General features: G+C 35.0%; 1 protein-coding gene across 12 annotated transcripts in view; it reads left to right on the top strand.

Annotated features, from left to right (window-relative positions):
- The window catches only part of MARK1 (microtubule affinity regulating kinase 1), a 59,945-nt gene extending 48,297 nt beyond the window's left edge, over window positions 1–11,648 (top strand). For 5 of the 12 annotated variants that reach the window (XM_074863757.1, XM_074863750.1, XM_074863759.1 and 2 more), the window contains 5 exons: window positions 1,110–1,210; window positions 3,377–3,538; window positions 4,349–4,603; window positions 7,397–7,441; window positions 9,546–11,648. In XM_074863757.1, the coding sequence (XP_074719858.1) occupies window positions 1,110–1,210; window positions 3,377–3,538; window positions 4,349–4,603; window positions 7,397–7,441; window positions 9,546–9,900 (918 nt within the window). In that variant the 3' untranslated portion in view covers window positions 9,901–11,648. The other 7 variants (XM_074863751.1, XM_074863754.1, XM_074863755.1 and 4 more) reach the window with 6 other exon arrangements.
- The last annotated feature ends 375 nt before the right edge of the window (window positions 11,649–12,023 follow it).

Genomic DNA, 12,023 nt, shown 5'->3' on the forward strand with positions numbered 1-12,023 from the left:
AAAGTGAATTTGTTTTTTAAAACTCAAACATTTAAAATGAACAAAGTTCATTTAATGTGGATAATTTTAAAATACTTTTGTGTAACTTTGAAGGTAACATGATGTTAGGGAAGGCAGGATTTCTTAAAAACATACTTATCACCTTCAGTCATATTAGTCTAACGTACAAGAACTTAATTTCAAAAACAGTTGTTAATCTTCCTTATGAATTGACTTTGAAAAGGTTTATTCAGTAGTCTCTGCAGGGCGTTACTAATGCCAAAAAGCTGTAGCTGAGGGAGACTTAAACACACAGTAAATCTCACAGAGTTCACGATGTCCTACAGTACCCAGGTTTAGTGTATTTGAAATCAGTATGTGTCAGTATGTAATGTTAGCACTGTGCAAACCTCTCCCACCCCAAATTCAGCGTTTACTGTATTAAAAACTGAGAATTGTACGTCATGTACTGAAAGTAAGTCTTCAGCAGCTAATCTGTACATGGCAGGGGGAGGAGGAGAATGTTTGTAGGTATTTTATGAAGTATGTGCAAACTGAAATTAGTAACAGAAAGTCCCATCAGTATTTGTTGCTACAAGACCTATTTGCCATGTTATCTGCATCATCATTTCTGGGTTAACTGACACAGATCAATAATATTTTCATTTTTCTCTTAAACTCTTTTGACAAAGGGCAACAAACTATAAGGCTGGAGCTCTAGTTGGCACCTTAATCTTCCCAGGGAAGCCTTTCAACCAGCCAGATAGATGTATTCTCTGGGATTCCAGTTTGTTCCTTTGATCCCAGAGACAAATAACTCTAACACAGTATGTGGGAATTGGGTAATAATACTTAATAAAGCAAGTGTCAGCAAAATTAAAATTCTCTATTTTCTTTTAGCATATTCTCAATGGTACAGTAATGAGATGGTGAATGAGCTATTGGAAAAAAATTAACTGATTATATAAATTATTTGTGTCAACAGATTAACCTAGTACATTTGAAAACATTAAGAACATACATAAACAGCTGAAACTATTTTGATTTGCTTCCAATTTTTGTTTACATTTTTGTACAACATAATATACAGTAGAAGAAAGTATTTAATTTTAGTCTTAATTTTCTTCTAGAATAACGTATTCTCTGGTAGTGGAATGACAAGGAGGAACACTTACGTTTGTGAACGTTCTTCAGATCGCTATTCTGCAATACAGAATGGGAAGGACAACAGGTACTCTTCAACTTTTCCTGCTTATTAATATGAGTACAAGAACTGAGACATAGAAGAATCAGGTTATGCAATTAATCAATACCGTTATGAAGCATGGTGTGAAATACATAAAGTCTGACTGTGTTTTTATCTCATTTTCCACCACGGTTTCTATGTTTGTGATGAAATTTATAACTAAATGTGTAGATCTGCCTTTGGCTCTTTTTATGGAATTGAGTTTATTACCAAGAGTTGTCTTCCAACACAGAGTAAAACCACTATGCTCACAACTAAGTAGGCAGTTCTGCTGTGGAGAACTTCAGATGAATTGCCCTAACTGTAGTCCGATCCTTTTTCATTTCTCCTAGTAATCTCTCAAAAAGCTGAAATTAAGACTTCTTGATCCTTTTTGATATAATTTTTTGGCCTCAATAATATTTTAGTAGTGATGGTAACCAATTTGTATCTGTATGTGGGATGATAATTACACTCAGTTTAGTACGTTTTGTTAAATAGTGTTGTATTTAACACTGACACAATTGCTGTGTTTTAAAACATTCTTTGTTCATCCTTGGTGTTAGTTAACCCCTGTACCTGACTGAAAAATAAAAATTGGCTTTAATGGAGAGTAATAAAAAATATTCTTTTAGTTTAAAGCAATAGATCTGATTTTTTTAAGCTGTTTAAATAAAACAGTTAAGATAAAATGAACCAAAAACCCCCTAACATGAAATAACATAATCTAGTAAAGTAGTTGGTTTTGTTTTCTGTCTTAGTGCTTGAATTTTTTAACGAAACATTTAATTTTTGGAAATAGGAAAATATAGGGCTGTTGATCTATTGTAAAATGATGAGCTATGGAACATGTAAAGTACAACTATTGAAAGTGCTTTGAGGAGGTACATTAAAAAGCAGAAAACTATATTTCATTAATTTCAAATTATTAGATGGGTGCTTTCAAAAGTGCCTTTCCAAATTTTTGTGTATAGCTTAAAATATTTGAGCTAAGTTTGTAACGATCCTTTTTTAAAAATAAAGAAGATAACATACATTTTTTAGATTTAGGGTTAAAATATATACTAAAATATTCTATCTGATATCACACAGATTGATAAAGTTTTTTCTTTCAATAGATTTAATACCAAAAACCCTATAATGAGAAGGGATTTTATTTCAAAATGTTTCATTTTACAGTTTATATTTCATTTTTTTCAATGGTATTGAAAAGACAGACAACTCTTAATACCTATTCCTTTCATGACTGCAATGAATATGCCCAGCTTTGAGCATATTCTGAAAATGAAGAACTCTGAATTGTATATTTGCCTTTCCTACAGTACATTGTGTTGCAGTTGAATTTGGATTTGGTGTAGCTGAACATCTTGTGTCATCAGATTATTCATCTGAAATCTTTACCTCTTTGCTACAAATATTACTTAGCTTTGGGACTGTTGTTGCTAATACATGGTTAATGCAATTTCGTTTATGCTTGTAGAGGCAAAGCTGTAGTTCGGCTTAAGTATTTGACTTTTGTTTTAAAAAATAATAGCACAGTAATTTTGCCGCTACTTTCATCTCTTCCTTGCCACTTAGGCAAAGCAGAAAGAAAAGTATCAGTAAAAGGAACTGTATTTTGAAAAGGCTGGCTCAGCCTAGCAGTTGCTGGGATAGTCCAGAGTAGTACAACTTGGTCCTTTAAAAACACAGTTACTTCCAAGTGATAACGTGACAGCAATTCCAAATGTTTCAAGTTTTAGGTGTTTTGAGTTCTAACTGAAAGTAAGGGTATTCACTTCACAAAAGGAGAGTCTATTTAATCTATTTATTTAAGTCTTTTGCAAATTTATTTTACAGTATTTTTTACTATTTCTGTGTGCTTTTGTTATCTTTCTTCATTACTTTGAATAATGTGTGTGTAATCTTTAATCTTGGGAGGAATGAAAAGTCCTAATTTAACATATATGGTGATTTGATTTATGGATGAACATCATTTTCTCAGAATTTTGTATTCTTTAGCTGACTAAAGCAGCCTTGTCGCTTAGCCTTCTGGTTATTTAAACAGCACTTGCTATGTTCTAAAAGAAGAAAATTGGTGGTTGTTTTCCCTGTTTTCTATAGGGTTTTACACTAACCTTTCTTTTCCCTTTTCATTTGTCTGTCCCTCCTGCCTTGCTGCCATGGTAAAAGCCTAACAGAAATGTCTGTGAGTAGCACATCTTCTGCAGGCTCTGCAGTAGCTACTGCTGTATCAGCACGGCCTCGACATCAAAAGTCTATGTCTGCCTCTGGTCATCCTATAAAAGTTACACTGCCAACCATCAAAGATGGCACTGAAGCTTACCGACCAAGGTAATAAGTTGATTGTTATTTCTTCAATGCTGTACACTTTAAAACTGTTGTTGTTCATTTCATGATATACTTCAATATGTTTGTAATCTATTCAAAACCGTCACGTTGCATTCTGTTTCAAAACAGTGGCTTACTCAAGTAGTGTGGGTATTAGAGATGATTTAAGCCTGATTTTGTTTATCACACATTTTCATGCAGTTAAAGAAGTTCCTTGACTGCCTCCCTCTGGAAGCTTCTGGAAAACTTTAGTTGAAAATTTAACTAATTTAGACAGGAGCATACAACACAGGCCACCATAAATTCAAATTAAATACTGAAGTGTTAAGCTCTTGGTTTTGAAGATCGTTAGCCTCATTTCTGTCTAAAAGCACTATTGTATATAACTCTTACTATTAAATGCCTAAATAGCTTTATACTCTTATTTGTGCCAAACGATTACTACTTAAGAAATATCTGTTAAGTTTTTGGAGTGCTTGTGTGTTAAAGGTTTTAATGAACATATTTTTCTGGAAGAGGGCTGGGAACACTTTCAGATCTTATTACAGATTCTTCTACCTTTTTCCTTTGTCCTATTATCTGTGTATACTTTTTTTAACTGCTCTTAATACTTGAGATAATTTGATTTTACAATGAAAATATCTCTTGATTGTTTCTAAGTATGAATCATAAAAGCAACTCAGTAGCAGATTCAGGTTTAAAAAAAAAAAAAGAAATCAAGAACGGGTTTTTTTCCTATCTTTGAGAAATGGTTGTCATGTAGGAGGGTTTCTAGCACAGTCTTTCTCTTTATTTATGCTTCTGTTTTCCCAGCAGTGCAACTCAAAGAGTGCCTGCTGCTTCCCCGTCTGCTCATAGTATTAGCACTACCACTCCAGACCGAACCCGCTTTCCTCGGGGGAGTTCAAGTCGAAGCACTTTCCATGGTGAGCAGCTAAGGGAGCGGCGTAATGCCACTTACAATGGACCGCCCGCCTCACCATCACATGAAACCGGTGCTTTTGCACATACTAGAAGAGGGACATCAACTGGTATAATAAGCAAGATAACTTCCAAGTTTGTTCGCAGGTTAGTACCTCGATTTTTAAGAGAAAAAAATAAAAGCCCAGCCTATAACTAGGGCCATAATTGTGAAGTCATTGAGAATTTCCAGTTTAAGTCTGAAGTAAATGTAAGTTTAGTTAGAATGATGCTTGGGTTTTGTGTGCCTTCCAGAACCTGCCTTGTTTTACGTCTCTGTGTATGTTGTAACCATTATGTTTGACCAGCTATTCTGCTGCTTTATCTTAAAGGAGCAAGAGCATGCTACTCAACAGGTTTTTTTACTTGAGCTTCACAGCTAAAGTACAAAGATGCTACAATTAAGTTAAAATCAAATGAACTTAAATACTGAAAGCAGTGACTTAAAAATGAGTAATTATTTAATGGTAACATTTTACTCTTTTTTTAATGGTTGCAGTTTGTTGCAATATATTTACAGCGATTTTATTGCTGTGCTTAGAGGGAATAGGTATTAACAAATTATTTCAGGGAATTCTAAAGTCTGTGAATAAATGAGAAGCTTAGAAGTAGGCCTAAGTCCGGATGTCTGGAAATGCTAATATTTCAGTATCATGCAGCCTCTCGTATCATGTTACCAGCTTCTTCAAATATAAGTTCAGGATTCTGAAAGAAGAAAACCCACACATCCTGGACCTGTGTTGATTCCTGTGATGATGCTAACAGTAACATACTGTGAGGAGAGGTGCTGGGAAAGATTTTCAGATACACTGTGTAATATCAAGTGATTGTTGCTTTAGCAGTCACAATAGCTTTCCCAAAAGGGGACTTAATTTTCAGTTTGCCTCTTTCAAACAGTGATTTACCTGTAATTCTTAAGCCTACTCACCGATGTGTCCTTACTGCATTATTGTCAGTTTTACAACAGAATTACATCTTGGAAACCTCTGTTTTCTTTGCAGAATCATGCTGTTATATACTGAATTCTATCATTTGTGTGGTTGGGTTTTTTTTTAAAAAAAAGATAAATTAAAGCTAGGTTAAGCTAGTAGTAAAATATCATGAATTGAATAAGGAGATAGTACAAGGGAAAAGAAAAGAGAAAGCTAGAAATGCAGTGATGTTCCTCATCAAATTGATTTAACCTGGTGAGCTGATAGTGCATTGGTGTGTGTCTTAAGTAATGCTTCCTATGATGACGTAAAAAAAAAAAAAGTATGTGAATGATTTTCTTTTTTCAGAAACCTGAAGATACAGGACTATGATCCTCCATTATTGGTATCTCCAGCACTTACATAGTTGGGGGGAGAGAGTTTGTTCTCTGGTTTTAAAAAGACAAAAATGGTACAGTGAATTTAGTCAACTGTGGTGTCAGTGTAGTTTTCCAAATGGGAAGAAAGGTATTTTCTGTTAAGTAACTAACCAATTTCAAGAGTTCAGGCTGGTGTTTTGCATTATAACTCATTGTTACTTGCAAAGAATGGTATATTGGATTTTTTTTAAAAAAAATCAGATCAAATAATATTTTCGTTATGTTAAACTACAGTATTAAAATAATATTGAAAACTATGTATTTAGAATTAACATATTGTAAATTGATGTATTTTTCAATGATCTTTACTATAGAAGATTTTAATACAATTTCCTATTATGTTTTATACTGCTACAAATACATTTTCCTATAGTGAAGGCCTTGTAGGGGTGTGGTGGTGGTGGTGATGTTTTTTGGTGTTGTGGTTTTATTTTTTTTAAACTTTGGGTTGTTCGAGACTTAGTGGCTGGGATTACATGGGTGAAGGTTCAGGGGGGTTTTTTGCTGTTCTTTTAGTTGGATCGCATAACTGCATGCCTTTTAACTTCTGTACTGTTCAGGAAATAATGGCTTAAAGCATACTTTGATTAGAAGGTGTCATGAAAGACTTTTTTAACTATCTTTTGGCAAAGGTAAATGCCTTTTCTGGTAAGTATATAAAATAAATGCATAATGAGAACGCTTAATGAATGGGGTATTGAAGTATTTTGTATCAGTGGCTTAGGTCAAATGATACTTCTCTGATATTAGTTACTAAAGTATTTGTGTTTTGAAGGTATTAAATGAATCAGGTAATTTGAAATTGGGTGCTAAAATGTTTGTACAGCAGCACTGGGAATGTACCTGGGTGGCTTATACAGTCTATGGATATTTTTCAAGTTGGTTCAAACTAAAAAGGCATAATATAAACCAGTTCCTTGGTAAAGTACTGTTCTAATTCAACAAGATTAAAAAAAAGATATGTTTAACCTCAAGCTCACCAGTAATCTTACTGAAGTCAATGTAACAGCTGATTTGCTTAAAGTTAAGCAGATGTTGAAGTAACCTTTCTGAACTGGGCTCGAAACATTTGGTCTCGCAAACTCTTAGGCATGTCTTATCTTTAATTACTTGAGTGTGCTTAAGCATGGGCATGTACCTAAGTGCTTTCAGGACTGAGGTCTAAAGGCCTGGCCCAGAAGGGTGCAGAGTGGAGCCCCCCTGGACCACCTTGATCAACTGCTCCTCTGTGCTTGCTGGAATTATATGTGGCCATTGCTCTGTCTGCAGTAGGTTGAGAACAAGATGTTAATTTTACCATCAGTTTAAAAAAAAAAAAAAACAAACATTAAATAATTACATGTCAGAGCTGAAAGAAGTTAAGGTATCATAAAGGGAAATTAAAATTACAGATGTGAAAAAATACTATTAAACAGTATTAGGCTTGACATTATTATACTGATTTTTTTTTTTTTTGTTCAGTAGCTATTTAACATTGTTTTAGATGTAGGTTTTCTTAACTTTTATTTTTCACCTTTATCATTGAATCTCAACCTTAACTTTGTTTTGAGGGATCCAAGTGAAGGGGAAGCCAGTGGCAGAACTGACACCTCAAGGTGAGGAGCCACTATTAATACTTCGCTCCTAGGTCTTTCGCATCAAGGTTTAAGTGATTTCTTAAAGATTTTTAATCAGGATGTAAAATAGAATAGTGCTTAAGTAATCTGCATTTCAAAAATGTTTTTTATTTGGGGGGAGGGGGTTTTGGTGAGGTCCTTTATCCCTCATTTTTGCTTTCTTGCGAAGTATTTAATAAAACCTTATTTAAGCATATTCCTTTAAATAATAAAGCCCCCTTTAGGAGTTAACCAATCATTTAGGAACTTAAAAATCATGTTTTGGCTTATAAATATTTAATGGTGTTTACTTTTGGTTTCAGTGGAAAATGTAGTATACCTTGTGTGTGTCTGTGTGTATATATGTATATAATAAATTTTTACTATAGTTACTGTGTTCATTACTAAAGCTGCTGTTTGCCAGAAGTAAACACCTTATAGTCCCTGAGAAATGAATGTCACTTTGCACTGAGAAATAAAATAAGTGACATTCAGACAAAAAGGGTGGTGACTGCTAAATATTGAATTTGTATGGCAATGGCTGTACACAAATCTATAGATGCTTTGTTAGTAATAAAGCATTCCTTCATATGCTCATTTTCCAGTATATCTGCTCTTTTGCCATGTTTCAGCATTTGGTTCTGCATTTTTGGTGTGCTTAGCACAGTGCATAACTTTTTATTTTTATGCTCTCTGATGAACAGGCATTGTAGTTTGCATTCTAAACTGCTCACTTAGAGATAAGTATTGACTTAGTTTTCAAAGCAGAAAGCCTTTCTTTAAAAAAAAAGCAGCACATTCTTAACAGGATACATTGTATAATACACAATGCGTTTTATCTATGTTAGTCCTTTTCAATTCAAAGTCTATTAGCTGTCGAATTCTTGACGTGGAAAGAGAAAAGAGATTAATCAAATGTTCAAACGAAATGAAGTGTGAAGTTGCTTTCAGCTCTTGCTTTCATTCTCTAGCTTCCTCCTACTTTTTGTCATCCTACAGTGTCTGTTTTGGGCTAAAAGTCGTTTGAGATCTTATCCCTGCCATGCTCTATCCCTTAATGTCAATGGGATTCTCTGGGGATCACACTGAAAGTTAAATAAAAAAATGCTTGTTTTGACTCCTCTCTGAATAGCAACTATAGACTATCAAAATGAGAACAGCACCTTTCCCTGGTGACGGATGGGGAGGCATCGGGCATCCTAAGTACCTGGGACAAGAGCAGAAGTAGTTGGCCATGGAATTAATTAAAATTTAGTGCTGTTCCTCTTTGCTTTCTACAATGGAATAAGTAATCTATTTGATAAGGAAGTGTCAGAGTAAGAACATTCATTGGAAATTACTCCCTTGAAATTTTGTCCAAGTCATTGTATCAACCAAAATACTTTGTGTCTACATGTCACTGTTTCTTCTGTGAAAACTGTGTACTGAACTGCTTGACAAACAAGCTGTTTACAACCAAATTACAGCACAAAATTCTACTTCATTAGTTAAAATAAAGCAAGTTGTTATAAGGTCTTTGCACAGAGAGAGGTCAAAAATACATAACAAATGCAAAAGAGGCGAAAGGTGGAAAAGAGGGGAGGGAATTAACTGAAGACTTGTGAATCACAGGGTGGGATTTCTTCCTCTGCTGCTTTTACAGTATGATTTATGCTTCAGGATTGTGTCCCTCAACTTCAGTTTTGTTGGTTTATGGCATGCTCCAGATCATGAAATCAGCAGAACTTCAGCCATGCTTTTACATAGATTCCACTTTCTTTGGAGCAGTATGGAGTAACGTGTGTCTGCTGCAGTTACCATTGCACATGTTGTCATCAGAATGTTTTAGAGCAGGGGTTTCCAAACTTGCTTCGCTTGCGTGCCACTACTGGGAGCTGCACCAGCGCTGGCAGCAGCTCCCAGTGGTGCACTGAAGCGCACACACGTGCGGGAGATGGTGCACAACTGTTCCAACAGTATCCATCCACTCTTTGAATTAGCTTGCGTGTGACTAGTGGGGTGTCAGTCGCAGTTTAGAAACCCCTGTTCAAGAACTGTATTTCTCTTCTATCTCTTGGTTATACTGCTTTTATTTTTTGACTGTTCTGTATGTCACTTCTTCCAGGAGTGCTTCTGGGGAGCCAAAAGACAGAGAGAAGGAGGACAGCAAAGATTCGAAGCCACGCTCCTTGCGATTCACGTGGAGTATGAAGACCACTAGTTCTATGGACCCTAATGATATGATGAGAGAGATTCGGAAAGTGTTAGATGCTAATAACTGTGATTACGAACAAAAAGAGAGGTTTTTGCTCTTCTGTGTTCACGGTGATGCACGACAAGATAGCCTTGTTCAGTGGGAGATGGAAGTCTGCAAACTGCCACGATTGTCGCTCAATGGAGTTCGTTTCAAGAGAATATCTGGGACTTCTATCGCATTTAAGAACATTGCATCCAAAATCGCAAACGAGCTTAAGCTGTAAAGAGAACCTAAATTTTCTGGGATCAGGGAAGACTCATACATGATCTACACTTTGAATGTACTGGTTACGCCTAACGTGATTGGCCTGTGAAACTCCCCATGTAGAAATTGCCCTTATTGCAATAAGGTTATACATAGTTATTCAGAATTGTAAAGTTAAATCCAGTATGACCTATATTAAATAACTGTAGCTAAAGAAGTTATGTTCACATGTACAGGTAAGTATATAGAGCATTCTGTTCATTTTATGTTCATAGAGTTGTATAATAAAAAGATGACTGCTTAAATTCAGATCTTGTATAGTTGTCTAGATTTCTGCACAGAAATGTACGTTTGATGCTTTGAGTTGGAAAAGTTCTTCCCTATCATTTACATTTTTGGTGGGTTTTATAAGTCTTACCTCTATCATGCATTTTTTAAAAAACTTGTTTCCTGAGTCAAATGCACAAAAATAGTTTTCACAACTGTAGCATGACCATTTTTAATTATTTAACGATTGCTCATGATTTGAACCAGAAGTCGATGAATAATCGGCTTTTGTTCTACACGAGACTGTTCCTGCTTATCTTTGGCTCTTATCCTTGTTATTGGACAGTGTTTAGTTGGGGAAAAAAAAAAAACAAACAAACATGTTTACAGTGTTGGCACTTACAGTTTAAAAACTTTGTTCTGCCTTGGGCCAGCTCAGAGCTGTGGGGGAACAGAAACCAGGCGTAAGTGATGTTCTGTCTGCAAATTACAGTGCTTACTCCCATGGCCCATTAACAAATGTAGCACCAAAATGGAGAACCGTAATTATTTCATTTGAGTATCATGGTATAAAATATCACTTGTTTGCTGCCTTCAGAATACTATAAATTCCATTTTATGGAAATATATTAATATCGGGACTGTTTAATAGCACAAGATAATCTGAAGTGTTGACCAATTGTATAAGTTAATAATACCACCTCAGGAATTAGCTTGGCTTTTGGAACATGTGCCCCCAAAGAGTACATGCAATTCCACATAATATTTTACAGCTAAACATACCTTGTTTATAATGATAAATTGTTGATTTATGCTTTTGTGGTTGTACAGTTTGTTCCCATGTAACCTGTTTGTGTTTAATATTTTACCAGATTTCTTGTATTTATTCCACATCATTATGCCTGTAATGTGCAGCTTTGTAATTAGGCACTTGCCTACAGAAAAGAAAAAAAAAAAACCACCCACATTTTTTTCCTTCATAATTAATGATTATAAACTATGTAAAACCACTAGTACTGGTACATTTTAATACTTGTTATTTTGTACTGAATTAACCATAGAGGTTGGTTGTGCAATGTTATTTAATGTCGTAATTACTGTAATATCAACATATGGGCCCCATCTGCACACTCTTGTGAAGAATAGAAAGTTCATTAAGAAATTGTCACTTTAAAAAATAAAAATTAAAAAAAAAGCTGTGGTAAACTCTGTAACCCTAAGTTAGAAGGCTGTAAGTGTAGTAAATGTGCCATTCTCTAATGGCTTCTTGACCGAGATGGACTTTACATACTGTACTGTGATGTAGCTTTCCTATGTAACAGTTATGTTCGGAAATGGACGTGTATTGTTGCCTTAGAAAAAGGGTGGTGTTTGGAAAGAAAGAACTGTAGCCCCTTTTCTTTTTTTATCTGATGTTCATTGAAACAAAATCTGATGCAAGTCATCTTGATTCACTGGTGCACTCTATTAAAACTTACTTGAACAGTTCTCATACTAAAATACTTGTTGTTTGCCCTTTATAAAAAAACCGCAATTACTGCAGCTAGCGAAATAGTCTAAAGGGGTTCAGACTTCAACATTGTGTAAATTCAGGATTAGCATTGCATCGGTTCTGTGTCCAGAAAGTACCTGTGGTTTAGCACTTCTTAGAAATCGATGCCCAGGAGCTTTTCCAGAAATTCACCAAAAATCAGCCTCGGGAGGGGTTTGAGTGTCTGCTTAATTTACCGGTAAATGTCCATGAATGTTCAATTATCCTTGAAAATACACTGCTGGAACGTAACCGTGATTTAATCCAAGATCACATATGAACTAGTCATGAAACAAAACCTTTTGCCTTTTCAGAAGGTTCACTGGAAAAAATATAGGTCATGC

This window comes from Strix uralensis, chromosome 3 (assembly GCF_047716275.1).
Source record: "Strix uralensis isolate ZFMK-TIS-50842 chromosome 3, bStrUra1, whole genome shotgun sequence".
Lineage (NCBI taxonomy): Eukaryota > Metazoa > Chordata > Aves > Strigiformes > Strigidae > Strix > Strix uralensis.